The sequence below is a fragment of the Harpegnathos saltator genome, unplaced genomic scaffold, assembly GCF_003227715.2.
Source record: "Harpegnathos saltator strain DR-91 unplaced genomic scaffold, Hsal_v8.6 scaffold285, whole genome shotgun sequence".
Classification (NCBI taxonomy): Eukaryota; Metazoa; Arthropoda; class Insecta; order Hymenoptera; family Formicidae; genus Harpegnathos; species Harpegnathos saltator.
This window is the reverse complement of record NW_020230078.1, coordinates 870,441-893,618: the sequence shown is the minus strand read 5'-3', so window position 1 is coordinate 893,618 and position 23,178 is coordinate 870,441. Positions and strand designations below refer to the sequence as shown.

Here is a 23,178-nt window from a genome sequence, read left to right as displayed (position 1 = left end):
GTAGGACTTAAAGGCCCCGGGAGCATAAAATGGTAAACGGCCTTTTGCACGCGGGAGACATAACAGTTGGCAAGCCGATTTATATGCGCTCCTTAGCTCGCGTGTGTATGCACTTTACGATATGTAAAACCACCAGGACCGGCATTGTGCAATGTCGGTGCTCCGTCGTAAAACCGGCCGTTCGGGCCGCCTCAACTTTGAGAGACTTTCGAATAATATTACAACTTTTGCATAGCGCGCGTGGCCGTTCGCTTTTATGCGCGCGAGCACGCGTGTCATTCACGGCGCAGACTCTTCCTCACGTTGTATTCATCCTTGTTTACTTTACGGTCCTTTCGTCTCCTTTCCTCGATAGTCTTTGGCGCGTCTCTTCCCGATACAGCTGTTATTTTACATATATATATATATATATATATGTGCAAAAAAAGCGATATTTTTTACCGACCTTGTCTCGCGAAACCTGTTCTTCCGCACGACTCCAACACTTCGTCACTCGTTAGTGGCTCCGAAGACATAATCGTAACGTCGTACAATATTAGAGTGTAAAAGTGTCCAATAGTTATCCCGCTTTCCTGAATCATTGATTGTCGCATTATTACGAGAAGAAAGTGGTGGTGTGTATGCGATGGACGAGAAAAGTTTGACCCGCGCGAAAGCGGTTCAGCGCGAAAACGAGGCCAGTTCCCCCCTGCGTCATTTGTGCATTTATAATCGCGCGTTTCCCGTTGGGGGGTCCACAATTCACGAATTAATTGATCCCGGACTCCCGTGGATAGCAATTAATATGAATCAAGCCAGCGGCCTGAACGTGCCGCAACTCACGGCGACCATATATATAATTATTTCAGTTCGGAGACGCGCGGTAGCGTCTCGCGCAAAGTATATAATTATCTCAGATATATCTATAAGACGGTGCGCGCACTCTCGTCGCAAATGATAACGTTTTAGCAATTTGCACGTAAAGTTTCGCGCATTCTCGATGTATATGCGCGCAGGTTCGCCGCACGTACGCGACAGATGGCTCTACGGCGGATAATAATATCGCCGTGGAGAATACCGGTCATTTCAAGGTAGAAAGTATACATTGCTCTTCGCGAGCTGTTTGCCGATCTACATGCACGTGCGCGCACATACATACACATATGTAATGAACTTTATCGAATCCCCATTGGGTTACAATCTGCATCACTTTTTTTTACATCTTCCATCCTTTATCTTTCTATTTGCATCGTCTATTTCTCTTCGTTCCTGAATCCTACATGTCGCTATCACACATACGCACACCCCCTCCCCTATCCATCCTTACACCAATTTGCTTCTACCTAATCTGCCTTTTCGATTTTATCTATCTTAACTTTAATCCAACTTATTCAACCACGCAGGACTTTCGTTCCCTCTCACTCTTCTCTTTTCTCCTCATCGTCTCCCTCGTTTTCTCCTCCTCTTTCATTCTCCCTTCTCCTCACCGCCCATTGCCAACTTCTATCCTTCCCCCTCCGTGTTTTTCCACTTCACACTTGTTTCCTTTTCTGTCCCATATGTGTTCTAACATTTCCTCTTTTCCTCCTCCTCCTCCTCTCTTCACTCTTCCCGATTTTGACCTACCCTTCCTCATTTCACAGCTCATTCTAAACTTCGCCACCCTTCTCCGTCTCTCTTCCACCCAAGAGAAAGAAAGTCCATTCGCGCGCGCGCTGCTTTACAATGCACGATCGGTCTACTTGGACATACCGGCGGCATTGACGGTGTATGCTGAGAGTTCACATAGTAGATCCAACAACAATCTCGTTGATCCTTGGAGCCATTGATCGCGACGGTCGGTGGCACCGATGAGCGAGTGAAAAATCGCAGCCGCTCTGGTCACGCGGAAGTCCGCCGAGCTTTATATTTGGCGTCGCCCCGCGTCCCGCGACGGACGGAGGTGACGTCACGTGATTCTAAGGCGACCGGAAGTTATGGCAATTAAGTAAGCTAGGCGCTTGCGAACGCAGCTGCGAATCCTATTTCTGAGCACGTTTGATCCGATAATAATACTCTGTTACTCGTAATACCCATCGCGACGTTGAAGTTTACCCCCTGACGGCGCGCGTATAACTTTAGCCTCGCGCCATTGTAGTGCCCGCCGTGAGGCCTCAGCTCCCTCACTCGCTCACCTCCCGACCGATCTCCACCGTGTGTGTCAGCGAAATTTATGCAAGAGAACTCTTCTAATTTCATCCTGTTTCTCGCGTGTGTCACGTACTTTGCTCTCTTTTTTTTCTCTCTCCCAGAAAGTACAGCGTCGTCGCGGGTCGTGCAGTCGACTCCTCGAGTCGAATTTCATTATTCCAACCGCTCCCCCCCCCTCTCTCTCTCTCTCTCTCTCTCGTGTTGCTGATTCAAGCGGATAAGATACGTGTTTCACGTACGGGTGTTTACATGCGACGACGCGGCATTAAAAAGTGGCGCGATTCCGGAGAAAAGGATCGGCCGCTGCGCGAACGAACGTGCACGCGAACGGCTACGCCGTTGAAACATAATTTACGAGGCGAGCCGCATTTTTTACGACCGGCTTGCGAGAGCTCTCTATGTTGTGTGGCCGGATTCATCTTCTAGAATAAATTATTTCTGTGCGTAGCAGCGTCATGCGCGCGCCTGAAAGGCCGCGTCGGGGCGCGAAACTCGCCCGCGCTTTCCCCGATCTAGCTGCTCTCTGTCTTGTCACGACCGCTATAATAGAAAAAAGAAAGCCGTACATAAGTCTTTAATCGGTATCCCTGATCGATCGCCTGCGTGGCCGATTAAATTACCGGAAATAAATCAATCGGAAAGACGCGGATTTGCGCAACTGCCTTCCCGACCGAACGCAACCAATATATCCGTCTTTCGCTGGCTTGCGGTGAAAGAGAAAGCATACCCGGCGCGCGAAAGAGAAAAAAAGAAGCGATCGCTTCTGACGACTAATGGAGTCACGATATTTCTTTCCCCGTGGACGTCCGTCTCCCAGCGCCGTTTACAGCGCAGCGCAGCGCACACTCCGTCTCCGTTAATAAGTGCACGAAAGTGCGCGCGGTTTACGGTCGCCTACCTAGGCGTCCTTTATTTCGCGATTACGTGATAAATGAGCCTTTTATAATGCATACCGCGCGCGATATCAGATTAACATCCTTGCGCGTGTGTTGATAATTGCGCGTGGTATCTGACTGGCTTGCGCGGCCGGCTCTCGGAAAGTTTCTCACTTACGGCCGACGCCGACGGTCCTCGTCGTTGATGGGAGTGAATGTATGCAGAAAACTGAGACCCGTAATAAATCTCGGGAATACGCTTTCCGCAGGCGGCGCGGTTTGTTGATAACCGCGCCGCTCGCCCGAGGTACGCACGGCGTAAATACCGGAGTGGCCGATAATGTTTCGGACGTGCAGCCGGTGCTAAACACCGCGAGGTGTGTGTTGCCGTCCGAGGAAATTGTCGCCCCAAGCTGCGAGTGGCCGCCGTCGTTGTAACCATCGTTGGGGCTAAATCGAGATGCTTCGGTCGCCGAAGCTTCATACTTCCCGCGCGAATCTCTCGTCTCCTGTCAAGAGTGCGAAGGGTCTTCAGCGTCTTGCGTGTCGCGTTCCGTTGCACTCGCTTTTCCGTTGCATTCGCGGCGCTCGATATCGAGCTCGTTACGTCGCTCTACGTTGCTGCGCTTCGCAAGGACGAGCGCGCGCGTCGCTATACCGTATTTGACCGTCGAGCGCTTCGACGCGAACGGGAGTTACGCATTGGCAGGTTTGGCGAGGAAACCCTGCTAGTTGGCCAGTTTGCGACACGCGGCGAGCGGTCTCGACCGTGCAATTATTCGCGGATGCTAATCGACGGAATCGACGGATAAACAACAAGTCTTTTGCTGGCACTTTCGGTGATCCTCCTCGGATGTGACTCTCGTGGTGACGAAATTACGCATAACTGTTGATATTAGGGACTGCGCGGCCCCTGTTCTTGTTTTAAGGTCTTTTTATTTTAACATAAACTGGCCGTAAGAGGATACTCTCCTCAGGTCGAGAAATAGAAGAAGGAGAAGGAGACGGATAAATAATGTGTCATAAGACGCACGTCTTTAAAGCATCGGGACGGAATTGGAGAAAGAGCTGCGTCGGTGCTTCCTCTCGAACAAGGGAGAGGGAGAAAGAGAGGATCTGAAATGCGAGCTGGAATAAGTATGCAGATACGACCTTCGAAGGTTACGACATGTGATAGCCGCATTATAAATCGGCCCGCATCAAGCATCGGGAGGGCGAGTGAGCATCCCCGCAATCAAGGAACGTCATCCGCAACATGTTGAACCGGCAATTATCGGCTCTAAGTGAGAGCACTGTCGCTTCGCGAATTGAAACTGTCGCATAACTTTTTCTCCCCCTCCTACCTCCGACCGATCCTACCGATGTATGCGTATATAATAAATCCCCGCGCATAATTCAAATCGCGTAATTTCCAGGTACTCTTATAATCGCCACGTATAACCGGACAAGAGCCCGCTGCGATTAAGTAATTTACATTTATGCCGTGCGAAATTTATGCCTCGAATTAAGGGATAAGAGCATTTCGCGGGCCTCACATCGCCGATATTTTTCACTTTGGAACGCGATAAACGCGAGCGAGGGCCCTCGTTTCCCTCGAACGCGTCTTTCCCCCGAGAATTAATTTCAAGACGTTAATTGTCATTACGTTAAGGCTCCTTCTCCCCGCCACGAATTATTCGGCCGATCTCGGCGCTTATTAATATTCATTCGTTCGTTCGTTCGTTCGTTCGTTCGTTCGTTCGTTCGCGGTGTATCTTTCCGAGAAATTATCTCGCACAAGTCTCGCGCCGAATGGGATTCTCAGGACGCGAGGTGTCTCACGAGTCACACGCGAGCTCGGGAGATGTTCGATGTCCTGTAAATACGGACTTATAAATTGATCCGTTTCAGTGGGTGCTAGAGGCGTACCCGGCAATCAGTCAGCGGCCAGGGGAGGGGGGAGAGGGAAGAGAGGAGAAGGGAAGGCAACTAATTTAGATCGCTTATGATGCCTCTAGCCGTGGTAGCTTTATGCCGCCAAGGATTCTCGCGAATGACGAGAGGGTTGGGTGATAGGAGGAGGGGGAACGTCGACTCGACAGCGAGCGGTACTCATTATCTCCGGCTACGGGAGTGGTAACAATTAAAATTAAATGCCACCAATTAAGCAATGAAAGCACAAAAGCGGCAACTGTCGAGTCGCGGGGTGAAACCGCGAATCGCTTCGTGCGATGCGGCGTAAGGTCGTTTTACGCCGTTTTGCAGTTGGCAGGATTATACTTACGCGCGTTTGCGAGGACCACGCCTCGCGCGCGGCCGAGGTCGGCCATTTTTAGCGCGCGGTCGAGTGCACGGTCGAGTGGATTTTTATTGAACGTACAAATACTCCCAGACGGGGGATTCGGTTCCGAGGCGGTCTTGCGAAGGCGATCGAGACAGGTGATTGATATTCTCGCGATTACAGCGAGATGCGAATTCGGTTGCAGTCGGTGTCGATAGATGCGCGCTGCAACGGAAACGAGGAGACGCTCCCAGGTTGTGACACAGGTAAGGCGGAAGCTCGATGTCATATTGTGGCTGATTACTAATGGCCGCGGCAGGAAAATAATTGTGTACTGTACGAAAGGAAGCAAAGAAGCGCGCGGCATTGTCCTAAAGGAGTAATAAAGGAGAGAAACGGAAAGACAAATAATGCGGCACAGAAAAATGAACAGATGGGAGCGAGAAATTAATACGCGGCTCTTGTGTGTGTGTGCGTTTTCCTTGTTATTATATTTAAATATTTCGTGTCTTAGCGCCGATCGATTCACATGTCCGCGAGTCGAGTGTAATTGGTCTCGTTAAATCACTAGCGATGAAATGGAGAGCAAGCGTTATCGGGCGAGCATCGAGCACCGCGTGCGTTTGTCACTCAATCTTAAGGATCACAGGACTATCGTTTTGAAGCGATCATTTTAAAACAACGGGAGTAACGAAATTGCTTCTGCTTATCTTCTGTGCAGAAATCCATGAAATTCGAATGATGATTCAGCACGGGGCGTGCTGCTACTTCCCGCTGTCACCAAACGCCGTGGGCGCCCCCACATACGAGGGACAGGTGCCCTGCATTGGAATAGGAACATCACAAAGTCCATTCCATCTCTGGCCGATCACGTGGCCGCTCAACCCCCTGACAGCAGCGGCGGCGATAAGTACGCCCCCGTACCCCGACAGCTCTCCCGAATCTTCTGCCACGTACCACTGGTGAGTTGATTTTTTTTTACCATCTGCCACGAGTCAATTATTATTAACTTGTAGCGATCGAGGAAATATTAATCGACGGGGGGGATCTTCATTTTGTGCAATTTGAGCGGAAGTTTGGAGTGATTCGCATGCTCGGCGATTAAAAGCGATTAAAAGCTGTCACGATATTATTCGACACGCGAGGCACAGCTGACGAAGATCGGTCTCGATCCAGGTCGAGCGAAGATTAGTCCTCGGTCCGAAGCATAAATCGCGACCTCTCCGTTACTCAGAGCGCTCTTCTCCTTTGTTCGGATCGTTTGGAGTCGGAGTCGTAATCGCAAATCCGGCACACATAAAACAGATTCTAAGCTATAAAATGGCCTTCCTTCCGAGAGCCAGGCAGAGACCGCAGCGCGCTTAGACCAGTAAACGGCCGCGCATCCTTCCTCCCGACTCCTTGCCTCTTGTGTTCTTTTTACTTCCTTTATCGTTCGATTCCTTTCTCTCTCTCTCTCTCTTTCTCTCTCTCTTTCTCTATCTCCCTTCCTCCTTCAACTTTCCAACACTTTTAACGTCCTTTAACGTGTAATTATCAAAGGACTAATTTATTCTCTCCCGTCCAACGCGCACCTTTATAACGAATCAAGCCCGCTGAATGTCTTTTGACCTTTGCGATAAATATAAACCTCGCGACGATGAATCGCAAACGAAGAAAAGCCACGACGATCACAATTGGTAGCGGTCGAGAGCGGCCGCTAAATCGAGATCGCCGAACGGCGATCATCCATGTCATACATATCATGTTCTATTATATTGTGTGGAACAATATAATACATTGCGTCTCTTACGAAGAATCTTCCGTCGGTATCGAGTTCGAGACCAATTTCATATCAAAGCGACCGCCTGGGACGCGCATAAGGCGCGCGGGAGTGTAAAGGTGCGTCGACCCCCCCCTCCCCCTCCCGTGCCCCCCTCATCCTCACGCTTGCGCGACTTTAACGATGACAACACTATAAAGAATCGAATTTATGAGTGCTGGCCGTCCTCTATCCCATCTTTGTCTTTACAAACGATAGTCGGCTATCGTCCTCGTTAGACGATTTAGAGGAGAAATAGCTTGGCCGTTCGCGTGAGAAAGCAGAACTCAAACTCGACGCCAGTCAAGCCATCGGGATTACGCCCGCTCGCCTCAAAGATAAGCTGCCTCCGCGGTATTCACATTTAATTCGCTCCCATACGTTCCGGCTGGCGTCCCGAGGAGATTACGGCAGATCTCGATTAATTACCGATACGTCTCAAGGTTCCCCGTATCGCGCGGTTTGCATATTCAGATAATCGCCAAGTGGATGCGCTCACGTATTTCGTGCGCGCGCGTCGCGTGTGTGCGCACACGAATATATTTATGAAATAATACAATCGAATTGTGAAGCCGAACGTTCCGTTCGGGAGAGGGATAAAAATTCCACGCTCGGTTACCAAGCGCATGCGAGTCTCGTTCCGTTCGCAACGACGTCGGTTTTAACGCACGAGATTTCATCCTGATCCTCGCACGGAGTTACGAAACTCGGAGATTCCGATGAAACCGTCAGATTGCGCGCTATGGGATCTCCAGCGATATCAGCGAAATAATACGACGCTTTTTGCTCGCTTGTTATTTCGTTCGACTCCAATTACCGAGCATACTCGGCGAATTTCGCTCATGGCATCACATCGGACGTCAGATAAAATTGAAACTGCGCTAGTCTACCGCGAAGCTCTCTCTCTCTCTCTCTCTCTCTCTCTCTCTCTCTCTCTCTCTCTCTCTCTCTCTCTCTCTCTCTCTCTCTCTCTCTCATCGTGTCTCGCTGCGGAAGACGATAGGTCAATCTCGTTTCGTTTATAAACGGCAGCGATACACTGTTTCAAGATGGAGAAGAGTCAATAAATTCTCAGCCGTAAACGACGCTGCTACGTTGGCGCTTTTCGATCCACTCGTGGAAGAGTGTGTACTCGCGATAGAAAGAGAGGAAGGGAGAGAGAGAGGGGGGGAGAGGGAGAGAAAGAGAGAGAAAAGAAAATTGCCAAACACTTCCTAAGGGGTGATTTTCATTAAAGACGTTCTCGCGTCTCTTCAGTGTTTTAATCATACTAGAACGACTCTCTTCATACCGGGATAACTTTTTTATTATTTTTATAATAACTTTTTATTATTTCAGTCATTTCGTATACTTTCACATTTTGTATGTGTGTGTGTGTGTGTGTTTTATGTGAGAGAGAGAGAGAGAGAGAGAGAGAGAGAGAGAGAGAGAGAGAGAGAGAGAGACTCACATGTCTACATCGAGAAGAAAGAATGAAGACGACAGAGTACCGCTCGCAATGATATCGTTACGTGTCAGCGTGTTTCCGCTGACCGCAACATCTTCATTGTTACCGCGTCGCGTCGAAATGCAGTTTCGAACACCATTCACTTTGCATGCGTGAAGGTCTCAATTCTGCGTCTATGTGTAGTCGCCAGGTTATCGAATTTATATGCCACCTGGAAATTAATGTCATGTCCATGATGACGCACGAGTACCTATACGAGCGTTTTCACGAAAATTCGGAAAAGCTCGCGTTTCTCAGCTCAGCTCGTCCCACCTGTCCTCGCTCTTATCGCGCGCGAATTATCCGATAGAAGCTCGGCAATAGCATATCGCGAATCGCGAGCGTTAAGAAATCCAGATTTAGGATCAGACTCGCGTAACCGGGGCAATATCGTCGAAAAGTCGCGGAGAGAGGCAGAAGAAGGTGGAAGAGAAGGAGGAGGAAGAAGAGGCATCAACAACATCGCGGCGCGATGGTGGTCGTAAAACGACCTAAAAATGTACGGCTCGCTAAACGATGCGCGGCGATACACGAGATATGAAAATGGAAGCGGTAATTAAAACGTCGGCGGAGGATTGTCGGCTATCTCGGATACTGATTGCTCCCAGCCGGTGATTAGGGTTGTTGTTGAAAGTGAGTCGATCTCTCCGTCCGTCCGCCGACCGACCGACCGACCGACCGACCGACCGACCGACCGACCGTGCGATGGAATCCGGCGGCTGTTCGCGCGGGTTGGCACTTGGTACGCCTCTCTTCTTTCCAATGTAAACGATAAGCGACGCCGGGGGGAGGCCACGACGACCATGTCCCACGGACGACGACGTTTTTGCTCGGCCATATATTCTTGGAGCGTTTCGCGACGCAAATTGCGCCGTGACTTCGTGCCGACTCTTCGCGCTCTGCCAACAAACACGACGACGAGAGAGACCGACGGACGGACGATGATTCGCATTGGGTCTCGCGTGTCTTCCATACAGGAAAACGCGTTATCGATATGCATCGTATCTCCTAATATTTCTCTCCGTGTTATAAATCGATTGCGCAAAAAATACCCTCGGCGACAGATCGCGTGTAACGGGCTTATTAGAAGCGACTCTAAAACACTCCTATCCTCTCCTCGGTTCGCTCGCCGAGACGCGCAAAAGTCGATCATCCGCGGTTTAATGTCGCGGATGTGAGAGAGCGATTTGTCTCTTTCTCTGGCTATCTGGCGATAGCTAATAGTTGTATCCGCGTTCGGCGAATCGTCAGGAGGATTAGTATCCCGCTTTTGCAGTAAGCAGCATCAATGTAATCAGACAGGTCGCTCGGAGCGGACTTAACGACCGTCGTAAACGCGGTTCGCTTTACAGCTCGATGGATTTTTTTCTCTCTCTCTCTCTCTCTCCGCCTGCCTCCTCCTACCTCGTCATCGTCGTCACTGCCTTCTTGTTCTCCTTACTGTCCCTTTCCACCGTGTCGCCTCTCACCCCCCAACGCCGTGGAGTCGTAAGTGAGGCGCACCCCGGTCTCTTCCCGCTTATTTTGCTCCGTGCGCAGTAAACTGCCAACGTTTATGCGACAGACACACTAGCGAAGTCGAAGTACTCTCATGCCTCACGGAATGTCGATGCTCCCCCTCCCCCTCGCTCGCTAGAACTCGCGGATCTATCTTGGCTAAGCCGCTGATGATGATGATAATGCGGAGGCCGAAAGGAGATCGCGCTGTGTTACTTTTTAAGGCTGAAAAAAAAAAACCGTACCCAACTCGTACGCGACGATCTCGTCGCGCGTTACCGACAATTCATCCATGATTACGTATCGTATCGTTGTTGGAAACCTCTCTCTTTCTCTCTTTCTCGTTCTCACACTCTGGGTCTCTTCAGGCTCGCTTCCATCAATTTTCCACCATTCGTCCACCCTCTTATCGCCGGGACGATGTCCCTCGCGAGAGGTACCACCACCACCACCACCACCCACTCTCTCCCTCGCGTGTCCCGCGCGAGGCATAATAAACAAATCGAATTTATGGGACTGGCATTATCAGATTCTCCCCGTGGCCTTGCGTTCCACAATTCGCGCCGCCACAATGACCTCGCGGAAACGTCGAGAAAATTCTGCACGATCCCGATCCTTGTTGTAGTCCTAGCTCGGTCCCGGCCGCCGCGCCGCGACCGTAAACCGCGTGGCAGACTAACGATAACGTGTTAATTTTTACGCGCGCAGAATTTTACTAAGGGCGTAAATCTACCGGTCGCTATTCAAATCCCCATGAGCGGAATTTACGGCCGCGGGAGAGGCCAGGGAATCTGCTCGGAAATAACGCGTTAAGAGGAAACGACGCTCGCTCGCGTTGCTGATCTATGAGGCACGTGATCGCGGATGTAAGTATCCGCTGCGAGCTGTATAATTCCGCGCGCGACTTGCGCGCATTGCGCAACTCTCTCGATTCCCCGATGTGCATAAGAAATATAGGCGCGCTTTAGTAAGCCGTCTCCGGTAATAATCGCCGTTCACCTGTACACGATATCTGAGGAAGAAGGTGGGTCGTCGCGCATCATGCCAAGTGTAACACGCTACGCGAACACGACGTTTTCTGCGTGCAGGGTGTGTGTTCCGCGCTTCCCTGGACGCCGCGTTTCCACAAAGCAATGCAGAGGGAGAACACCGTAGACGATATTATTTCCCGCGAGCGAGTGCGTCCCCCTTCCCGTATTATGTTCCACCGTCGCTTACCGCGGAGTTTTCGCAGGAATCCGCAGGAATCCGCAGGAACTGCGCGACACACGCGGGGTACGAGGGAGGGAGAGTCCGTTCGATCGCGGAGGAGAGTTCACGAGAAACGCATCGTGCGTCGATGGTCGTTACAATATCGCGCTTCTCGGACGAGAAGCGGTGCGACCCTCGGCGGCGTTACTGCGACTTCCGCGCGCCTGATCTCGTGGTCGGTGAATAAAAGAATTTTCGTTGGCGCGCCGCCCGCCGCGAGTCTTTCGTGCTATATCGCCCGCCGCGACGTGTGTACGCCAGTCGTTATAAATAACGTATTTGGCATATACGTCGGCATACACGCGTGCGTATGTATGTACGTGCCGCGTTAATGACGCTTGTGCCCGTCGACGTCGCGTCGCCGGTGACGCGGCCCGAAATCACCGTGATGTGACGATCTGATGGCGGACTGACTTTCGCCGATCGAATTGCCGAGGACAATATCGCCGCGACCTTGCCGGCGACGACGTCGATCTCATTCTCCGAAGAAGCAGGCGCGATTCCCTAGAGACAAAGCAATAATTAGCAGCGCCGAAGTGCGTGAGTCGCCGCGAACGCCGCTTCTTCTTCTTCTTCTTCTTCTCCTTCTTCTTCTTCTTCTTCTTCCTTCTCTTTCTCCTCCTCATCATCGTCGTCTTCGTACGTAACCAAGAACCGAGGAGCGTTAAGCAGTGTAACAGGCCCGGCTTCGCTGGCAAAAGGAGTTTTACTACTTTCTAACCACAGTCGCAGGCTACAATTAAACCCCCATAAACCTCGTCGTAACTTTTTTAAAAGCGACCGACTGCGCGCGAGCGCGCCGTGCCGCTCCGCTCCCTCGCTCGCCCGGCAAAAAGCCCGCCATATTGCATCCTTAATGAAGCCCCGAGACGATACGGGCACCGACGTCTTCCGGTCGACCCTAAAACCCGCTCTCGCCCGGTCATGTCGTCCGCTAGGCACTTCTCGAAAAAGGGGGGAAACAGTTCTCGCCTATTTCCAGAACTTGGGTCGCCGTCGTGCGCGCGCGAAAGACGCGTCCGTGAACTTTGCAGCATCTCGCACGAGCGGACGAATGAATTAATGACCGATTATACCTTTTTACCGCGGTACGTTCCCTTTTGTCGAGAGGGAGAACCTTATAAGTTAGTTAGTTATGCTCGATACACCACCGCTAAGAGTTCACGAGCTATCCGCGACTTGTCCAAGTGAAATCGACGTTTTACATTTAGCGCAACGCAGGAAGACGCGATTCTACACAAAGGCAAGACGTGGCATAACCCGTAACAGTGGGCTACGCGCTCACGGGCTTACCGCGCGAAGCTTTATTTCTTGAAGCATGCGAAGCGAGAGGGAGAGAACGGGAAAAAAGGAGACAACGAGGTTGCCTCGCCGAGGTTCTCTCGTAAGCCTCTCCTCGTCGGTATACTCGTCAAGAGTGACGTCCTTCAGCGGCTACGCCAGCGGCTAAGGAACCGTCGGACGCGAGTTCACATGGTGCTCGCGCCGAAGACGTCGGTTGCTCGAAGGCAAGAGGAGGGCGAAAAGAGCCGGAGAAAAGAAAAAGCAGAAGAAGCCGAAGAAGAAGAAGAAGCCGAAGAAGAAGAAGAAGAAGAAGAAGAAGAAGAAGAAGAAGAAGAAGAAGAAGAAGAAGAAGAAGAAGAAACAGAAGAAGAAACAGAAGAAGAAGAAGAAGAAGAAGAAAAAGAAGAAGAAGAAGAAGAGGAAGAGGAAGAAGAAGAAGAAGAAGGAGAGGAAAAGGAGGAGAAAGAAGAAGAAGAAGGCGACGGCCAAGAGAGAAGGTTGAGGAAGGAACCTGGCACGCCGGGCTTTAGCGGGGACTGACGTTTACGGCTCGGAGCGGTCGACCTAGCGCCAGTAAAACTTGAGAAGAAATACAAGCGAAGTCCGCATCGACAGTTAAAGTCATACGCGCGAAAATACAACCGGGCTTCTATGAAATACGACGTACCTACCTCTGGCGAGCGAAGCCACCAGGGTCCACCCAGGATACGCGTCTCATTAATGAAGGTGGCTGCGCCTCCTACCGACCTGCTCGCGATCGATAAACAAATTCTTCGCGCGGCGGCGGCCCGGCGGGGTAATTCGCGCCGACGAGCGAACGAGCGGCTCGTTTTCGATCCTTCGATCTCTCTCTCCTCCGCGAAGTCGCCGGTCTTCCTCCCGGCGAATACGGAAACACGGCCACAGAGTCCGGAGAAGAGGAACGATCCCTCGTGCATCCTACGAAAACATGCAACCAGTAAACTAGCACACCGTTACTCGGCGAGTGTCTCGGCTGAGGAACGGCAGGTTGATCGCGCGAAGACGCGACAGATAACACAGTCTGAGCAAGGCTTGCGATGAACGCTGCCAGCGACGCTCAGCGTCCCCGTTTATTGCCGCTGTATGTAACGGCAATTGCTTTCGGTACAAATGTTCGCATATAGAAATCGACGCCATACGACGTGTTTACCGCGGCCCCTCCGTTACCGCCGGTCATCGATACGATTGCTGTCTGGCGATGTGTAATATGGCTATCAAGTACACGACTCGACGTGACTGATTCTATTGTCAATTTGTCTTGGCTGACCAACTGTTTTGTCATGTTTATGCGGTCACGCACACACGCGAGCTTTGCAGAATTCTCCTCGAGCAGCAGCAATTTTAGTAGCAATTTTGTCAATAAACGGGCGTATCGCGTAATCACGTTGAAGAGAAAGAAAAAAAAATTGTTGTGATATGTTAAAGCAAAGATAAAAACGTAGGAAGATGGAAGATGACGTGTGTGACGAAATTAGCATAAAAAAGAAATTAGCATAAAAATATCGAATGAGATCACCGCGATGAGAGAGACAATCACTCGCTCACTCGCTCCAATATTCGGATAGAACGGGCTTGCTAACGTCGCAGGTAGAGTAGATGGGCATTATTTGAAGTATCCGCGCTGATTTTACGGTCTCCGCCCCTCCCCCCTCTCCTCCTCTGCCCACGTACTCCCGTAGAGGGTGGCAAGGCGCGGACGGAGGTGTGAGAACCCGCGAAGCACTTACTGGCAAACGATAAACCTCCACCCACCCCGTCCGCGCGACCGCCGCGGCCGTTTCCATTTTAGCTACGTGCCTGGATGTGTCTCCTTCTCCTTAGACCTCGTTTACGACTTTTCGAGCAGTCACTGTTCGTCTCGGAATCTGCCTAGATCATCCGCCGGAAGAGACTCGCCGCGGAGGAAAGCTCTCCCGAACGGTCTACGAGACCGGTTTTCCTCCTCGCGAAATTGAAGCACGAGGAGTCATTTAATAAGCAACTGTCTCCATAAAGGTTGAAACGCGCGAACGAATTTTATTCGCGTTCACGTTAGCTGCGAAAGTAACCCGTGCCGACGTTAACGTAGCGTTGAAGTCGCATGCCTGAGGAATTCTAAGTCTCTTAACGGCTCCCTGGGTGCCTTAACCTTTAGAGGACCGGCATTTTTCCTTTAAAATTTGCAATTTTTTCCGTGGAAAATTTATATATATATATATACGTAACCATCATGTCGCGTAGAGTTTTCGAGTTTGTTAGTGACCCCTGTAGGAGCCGTCACCCCGGCCCGGAACGGAACGGCCAAAATAAAAAATTTTCAAAATTTGAATCTTGGCATTTTTAGGGGTTTTTTTATATCGCTGATCATCATTTTGATATCAGATTATCGAAATTTACAAAGAAAGGCAATTATTTATCTAAAATAAGTCTATATTACTATGAGTAATCTCATACGGTAATAAAACTTTCCTTTAGCATAACCCTGAGCTAACGACGTGGACGTAGAAAGTTATGTAGCTCCTTTGTTTTTTTTTTATATTTTTTGTTATTTTAAAATTTTTTATTTTTTATTTTTTTATAATTTTTTAAATCTTGGTTTTAAAAAATAATGAAAATTATTTTATTTCGAAAACTATTTTTCTGTATTTTTATACTTATTTCTTACTTTTAGAGTGATTCACGCACTATGCGCAATCGAAACTCTAATAGTGTTGTGTGCTGATTTTATATAATTCTGAGAGAAGGTGGGTCTATTATAAATAAAAACGTACTGAGATGCAAATTACTATGCAGTTAAAATGTGTACTTGTTAATAAATGTTTATTTACAAGTAAGGTAAAAATCACACGAATACATATGCAAATATATTTCTTGAGCACATAAACATCGACATAAATGCATAAGTAACTGTAATATAACCTTTAAGAAAACACTGAATGCCGATTTATATGTGGCTCCTATAGGAGCCAGCCCGGCCAGTCCTCTAAAGCGACCTGAGGCAAACGCGAACGCGTTTCAGCAATCTGCGTTTGTCACAACGCTATTATCCTCCATCCAGTTTCATCGTTCAATTCTATTTTCTCCTATATCCCTGTTTACATTTCTGCTAAAGGAGCAATTTCCGATCAACACGTTTGACTTGTAATCAACGACGAGCGCCGATGAAATACGCTCTCAGATTTCTCGTCGACGCGCGCGCCGGCAGTCTCCGCCATGAGTCACGCGTCGCGCGAGAGGAACCTCTACGAAGCAGCCGACTGGTAATCCTTGCGATGAGAGCGGCGCGCCAACGTTCCCAAAGACAACCCGCCTAAGTGCGCGGTTAGTCCGCACGCGGAAACCGCCGCACGGCGAGAGCCGCGCCGAACGAGGCGATACACGGATCATCGGGACCGTAGGTAACCGCACGTCGGGAGAGATCACGTGGCTAAGGAGATTGCGAGGCGGCATAGCTGTAAATCATACTTTTACGAGGCATCCCATGGTCAATCGGAGGAAAAAGGTCTCTCGGAAAGAATGGAGCAACATGAACTGTGAACCGATGCACGCCATCTCCATCCCGGAGCTCATCAGTTCCTCTGTTGCCTCCTCGCTGGTATAACATTATGATTATCGTTGCTTTCATTATCTCGCTGCTACGTCGTCATCGCTGTTGTCGCCGTCGACGGATACAACTCGCTGTCGGCCTCGATAGCGCGTAGACGTCGGTTTAACGGAAGATCTTACACGCAGCTTCCTTGCGTCCTCGCGCTCGCGCGATGGAACGTACGATGTATCATTATTATTATTAGTTATTGTGGTTTTGTGGTTTTCCGGGGAGTACACATTCGTGAATCGTTGGGTATCGTATCGGCGTAACGAATTGGTCGTCAAGGTATCTCGTTTGGCGCAGATCGCGAGACTCGTCGGTATTCGATATCGAACCGCTCTCGTCATCGCGCTCGGTGACTCGGCCGGTGAAAGAGTGGCGGGGCGAGTGCGACTCCCCGTACGTTCGCATGATAAATCCACATCGTTCGAGACGTGGGGCTACTGGTTCTCGTCCCATTACTGTTCGCCGGTCGCCGAACGTCCTCGAATCCACTTAACGCGAGTAGATCTTGCGTTCGTCGTAACGCGCCGTTATGGATACGCGTACTTAACAAAGTGGCCGGTATTCCGGCGAACCTGCCGCTCGTAAAAGGAAAAGGAAGGATAAAAAGGAAAGAAAGATTCCGGGAGCGGACGCGGTTAAAAGCCTCGTGAAAACGAGAAACGAATCGTACACCGGTCAAGAGAGAGAGATAGAGTGTGTGAGAGAGAGAGAGAGAGAGAGAGAGAGAGAGAGAGAGAGAGTGCGTGTGATCCGCGGGCCGGAGAGAGACGGGAAGAAATGTCTGCGCGTCTCGAAACGAGCAGGAACGAGCGTAAGCGTCGCGGAGCGGAGCTCTCTCACCCCTTGTGAAACGGTATATCGTAATAACGGTAGATCGTTCGGAGGGATCGCTTTACGAGTGGAAATCATATTTCGAGCATCATCAGCGGGTTAAATAGGTGTAACGTCGAGGAGTGACTTTGCATATGGCCGCCGATGAATCCGGTCCTCTTCATTTCTTCCTTACGCTTGTTTCGCGCACGCGTGTGTATTTCGTCTTGATTTTTGCAGTCATGCATACGCTTGTCGCTTCGCGTCGCTCGACGTGCGATACGCGATTTTACGGTTTCTTCAAAATCGATCGCCACCTCTGTCGATCCTTTTTCCTGTGCGTGCCGTCGTACTCGAACCTGTTCGCGTTCTTCAAATCGAATCATGGCCAACTTTTGTCGACGGCTTAGACACGATTGCAGTATCGACAAACAAAGATGTCGATTAAAACGGTCGTGAGAAGAGGTTTACGTGACGTCTACGCGAAGGATCCTTTCAAAGTCGATCCTCCGGGACGCGGCTCGAGCCTTTATCGCCACCGCGCTTTCGAGACGTACGTCTGCGGGGACGTGTTTTACGACGCGACCAGGTTTTAGTGCTGGACGACGTGTTTCGCTTGGTCAAGCTTTTTAGTGTCTATCTTGCGTCGTTCTTTGTTTACAAGTTACCGTCTCGTGTAACTCACGAATGGTAGATAAATCTCAATCGGAATGTCAATTCGCGGTTTCAAGATAAACGAGCTGTTCTCTGATTCTTTTCACACCTGCGTTTTTATTTTATTTTATTTTTTTTTTCTTTCATGAAACACGAGTTGCTAAACTCAGCGAGAGAGAGAGAGAGAGAGAGACTCTCTCTACCTCGCAAAAAAAACGGCAAATCTCGTATCCATGTATCGCCATGTTAGTTTGGAAACGCAAATTGATATGTGAAGCCTCGATCGGTTTGTGATTAATCGCATCGTCAAACATTTTATCCTCACGATAGACTTGAGCTCAGGCTTTCGAGTGCCGCGTTGAATTGACTCTTTCTACGCACGACAGTCCTTGCCAGTCCTTGCACATCGCTACGGGACAACGGGAGCGTTGCACGCGTTGCAACCGCCGGTCGTCGAGAAAGAAGCGCGATCGACGCTTTTTTCGGCCAGCAAGAATGATTCGATGGGCGAAATGATCGAAAGGTGTCCCGAGACTAATGTGTCTGGACCTTCGAAAAAGTCCGTCACGACCGGCCGCCGCGGCGGCCAGGAAACCGGGTCTGACGTGGACGGGTGGCTACCGGTGGGTGCACGTATGAAAACTAAGTCTGGGTTTCATTTGACTGACTTTACGAGGGAGACATAAAATGGATTTTACTGTCGGCTAGTTCGCCAGTTCTCGAGTTGGTAACATTGCTTTAGCGAACATAATACACCTTTCCTCCCCTCCCTTCCCCCCCTCTCTCTCTCTCTATATATATATATATCTCTCTCTTCTGCTTCGCGCCTTCCCCGTCGTCTCTTCTTCCTCCTCATCTCCTCTCGCCTCCCTTGCCACTACCTCGCCCCTCACCAACCCCTTCTCCCTCTTATTCGCTTTTCCCTCTCTCACCGTTCTTCCGTAGTGGATTTCGTTTACGGGGGTGGACGTGTACCGTTTGTCCGTCTTCCACTCCACCCTCCGCGCTCGTGACCTGGCTGACGTGTCCTTAGAACATGGTGGTAAGTTTTCTCCCCCCGCTGGCCGCGCTGGCGGTCCTCTTATTCGAGAAAACTTCTCGAATGAGATATATCCCCGCTACTGGATTTAATATCCGCCGACACGACGGCCGTTAACTTCCCTTCGTCTTCGCTTCTCCCGGCTGCTGGTTTCCGGTATATTCGGTCACCGGGATTTTTCTACCGCGTCGCTGTTGCCGCGTCGTTTACGCCGCTCTCTGGACTGTTTTCGATGAAAACTCGGCTCAAAGCGCTGCTTTCGAGCGTATGACGAATTACGATTCCTCTTAGGAGACACCTCAGCTTTCATAATGTCGCGATTACGTTTCACAATCACGTCGGACGACGTGGCCACGTGCGTTGTTAACCAACGTGGCTGTAAAATAATGTAACGTCAATGAGTAGAACCATTCCGTGTACAAGTATGTTCCACGTGAGGTGGACACTACTCACTCGAGAATTGCGCTATAAATCGATGAAATATAAATTTGTCGTTATCTCGCCGCGAACAATTCAATCGCGCGATGTCGCTCGATAATACCGCGACAAACGCGGCACTCTCGAACATAATTGTGATCGTGTAAGGCTGTCGTTTCCATGTTGCATGTTAAGAGGCTCTCGATGATGAACGTGCATATATGTCGATAAACGTTTTGTCAGCGGCAATAAAACGAGCTGATTTACGTCCGCATCGTCGTCGCGGGCCTCAAGTGACACACGAACAGTGTGCGTGTTTCTTTTTTCTTTTTCTTTTTTATTCTTTCATTCTCGTCGACGTCGACATTCTTTGTCGGCAGAGCGCAGCCGCGGTAAATAGCGATTACGAGATACTTTTTTTTTTCCATCGTCGTCGATGAACTATGCAGATGATTATTACGGAGTAATTAAAGTGATGGTAAGCCGCTGATTATTGCCATTTGGCAAGTGACACTTTTATCGCAGGAGCATGCGGAAATTACGCAAATTGCACGGTCGAACGTAAATGGGCTGCTACGTGGCGTCGGTTTCGTTATACATTTTCCAGTCGACTCACATTACAAATTACTCCGCGTTCTCTGAATCTCGGAAACTGTGCGTCGCAGAATAAACACGTGACATGTTGCGTAAACTCATTACATAAGACGGCGGGAGCGATTTGTTTACGTTATCATAATTGCGCGCCGAGACGATCGCCGATACATGGCAATTGCTCGCAGTTCGCTCGACGATTCGTCACAATGTGGCTTGTATCGATTATAATACAAATGAAATGAAAAATAGAGGATAAACTCGCGGATCGTGTGGAAATCAGAGCAAGCGTAATAAGGAAAATAAATCGAAGAAAGAGTAGCGCAAGAAGGGCGAAGGACGCACGAGATTGAGAGTGCCATTCTTTCTCTCGCTCGAGGCGAGGTGTTATTTATTGCCGATTAGGTGGCAATGTTACCCAATGGTCTAATTAGAGAGGCCTAATTAAAGAGGAGGAAAATAGCGTATCGGCGAGTCAGATCGAGAACGTTATTTCGTGACTCGTGTATAGCATGGATCGCCCGTATCACGCCACGTATCATGTACCAGGTCTGTAAATATGAAACCGGAATTTGCCCACAGATGGCCCTAGCTGTCAATGTAGTTACCGTCAAACCGCGTCATTGGCGCCATTTCCATTTGTTGACATCTGACAAAGATTTTCAACTCACAACAATACAAGTTTCATACAACAGCATAGTTTGTAATAGCGTTGAACATGTCGAATTTTGTGCCTGGAAGCTACGATTTGCGGACAGCATTGATTTTCTGTTACCATTTGAAGAAAACTGCTGCAGAATCGCATCGAATGCGTGTCGAAGCTTACGGCGAGCATGCTCTTGGTAAATCACAGTGCTTTGAGTAGTTTAAAAAATTCAAACGTGGCGATTTTGACGTGAGAAACGAAGAACGTGGAAGACCACCGAAAAAGTTTGAAGACAGCGAATTGCAAGCATTGTTGGATGAGGATGACGCTCAAACGCAACAACAGCTCGCGGATCAATTAAATGTGACACGAGAAGCCGTCTCCATACGTTTGAAAGCCATGGGAAAGATGCAGAAGATGGGAAAATGGGTTCCACATGAACTGAATGAAAGACAGCAGGAAAACCGAGAAACCACTTGCGAAATGCTGCTCGCCAGGTACAAAAGAAAGTCATTTCTCCATCGAATTGTGACTGGCGATGAAAAGTGGATATATTTTGAGAATCCTGAGCGTAAAAGATCATGGGTAACTCCAGGCGAACCATCGACATCGACTGCAAGGCCAAATCGCTATGGACGGAAGACAATGCTCTGTGTTTGGTGGGATCAGAAGGGTGTGATCTATTGTGAGCTGCTAAAACCTGTCGAAACCGTTAATACTGAACGCTATACCGACAACAAATGATCGATTTGAATCAAGCTTTGTATGAAAAACGACCAGATCATCAAAAAAGGCAACACAAAGTGATTTTGCTTCATGATAATGCACCATCACACACAGCAAAACTGGTGAAGGAAACGATTGAGGCGTTCAGTTGGGAAATACTTTCGCATGCGGCTTACTCACCAGACTTGGCTCCGTCCGATTACTACTTATTTGCATCGATGGGACACGCACTTGCTGAGCAGCGCTTCACTTCTCACGAAAATGTACGAAAATGGCTCGATGACTGGTTTGCCTCAAAAGAGCAACAGTTTTTTTGGCGTGGCATCCACAAATTGTCAGACAGGTGGGAAAAATGTATAGCTAGCGATGGGCAAAACTTCGAATAAAATATTTTTTATCATTTTCATACAATAAACGTGTATTTTCGATAGAAAAATTCCGGTTTCATATTTACATACCTGGCACGTGTGTACACCAAGCGTCGTATATGTCTCAGGATTTTCTTATTACCGTGTGTCCCTAAATATTATTGGTAAATTAAATAATATTATAATGAAATATTTAATCGGTGAAATATAACATATATTTTATATTATATGTAACATTATATAAAATATATTTATACATATTTATATACATTTATATTAATATATATTTATATATATATATTTATATATAAATATATATGTATATAAATATTTCATTGTAATAACATTTTCTTTGCGTTGGGACAGATCCTGGCGCAAATCAGTGCTTATATTTAAGCAAAGCACACAAGCAAAGCTGGGATTATCGACCTCGTAATCGACTGTACGCAAACTTAAAAGTCATGCGAGTGATTCCAACTGCAATGATAAACGACATGAAGCCTCTGCTGCACGCCTGTTTCATTTCACAGCCATCGAACGTTTTTTTTCTCGTTTCTGCTTTCAGATCGGTTGCTGACGATCGGTGAAGCGAGTCGACGAGGGCAACGTGTCGAATCCAAAGAAAGTCGCGTCGCCTCCAGAGCGACAGAACGGCCGTCGAGACGAGTGTGATGGGCCCAGCTATTGATCATCGCCAGCTCGTTCAACGTCGTCGTCGTCGCTACGTGCCGAGCGTGAACCGAGCGAATCTTATCGAATCGAGTCGGAATCCGCTGCCGCGGAGGAAATCGGCTTTCGCGTCGATTCCAGGGGAAGTTCCTAGACACGCGAGAAAAGGACGCCTTTCCGTCCTCCTTTTTTACTCCCCGCCGCTCGATTGCGTCTTCGTTCACCGGCGGCACGATCGCGACCCTCATGAAGAAAGAGACGGCGAGAGAGCTTTCCGTGGGAGAATTTTCCAAGCAACAGTCGGCCGCGAACTTATATCTCGCGACGGCCGATGGGACGCGCGGTGAGAGAAGCATCATCGTGATTCTCCGCGGCGATAAATCGAACGATCGGACCGTGGACTGTCGCGCAAAGCAACACGGATCGACGTCCAACACGCTGAGCCGTGGCCCTGCTCGAGTGGCTTTCAAGCAGCTCCGAGAAGCGACGCCGCGGACATGCGCGCCGTTGACGCGTTGACGCGTGCGAAATTTCGTCGCACCGGCCGAGATCCTTTCGAAGTCGCCGCATCTGCCTGCTCTTCTCTTGGACTCTCGTCCTCGTTCGACGAGTGTACTACGTGTCTCGCGTGTCCGCCCATTTCAATTCGGACCGAGAACGCAATCGCGAGATAATGACGAAGCACGCGTATGCAGGTAGGCAGGCAGGCAGGCAAGCAGGCAGGCAGGCAGGCAGGCAGGCAGGCAGGCAGGCAGGCAGGCAGGCAGGCAAGCAGGCAGGCAGGCAGGCAGGCAGGCAGGCAGGCAGGCAGGCAAGCAGGCAGGCAAGCAGGCAGGCAGGCAGGTAAGCAGGCAGGCAAGCAGGCAGGCAGGCAGGCAGGCAGGCAGGCAAGCAAGCAGGCAACTCGAGCAGGTCGCTGAAAAATCCATCTAATCGCTAACGATGGTTTTATTCGCCGGTTCCTCTCGACGACGCGTATACGCGCCAAATACTATCGCGCAGAAAGCCGAACATCGGCGGCACATGCAGGCGTTGGCCGA

At 49.6% G+C, this 23,178-nt stretch overlaps 1 protein-coding gene across 3 annotated transcripts in view; it reads left to right on the top strand.

The window, feature by feature from the left end:
- dsx (transcription factor doublesex) overlaps positions 1 to 22,872 on the top strand; it is an 80,955-nt gene extending 58,083 nt beyond the window's left edge. For all 3 annotated transcript variants that reach the window (XM_011156650.2, XM_011156649.3, XM_011156648.2), the window contains exons 5-6: positions 6,026 to 6,266; positions 22,035 to 22,872. In XM_011156650.2, coding sequence (XP_011154952.1) covers positions 6,026 to 6,266; position 22,035 — 242 coding nt within the window. In that variant the 3' untranslated portion in view covers positions 22,036 to 22,872. The remainder of the gene's footprint in view (positions 1 to 6,025; positions 6,267 to 22,034) is intronic.
- Positions 22,873 to 23,178: the final 306 nt, after the last annotated feature.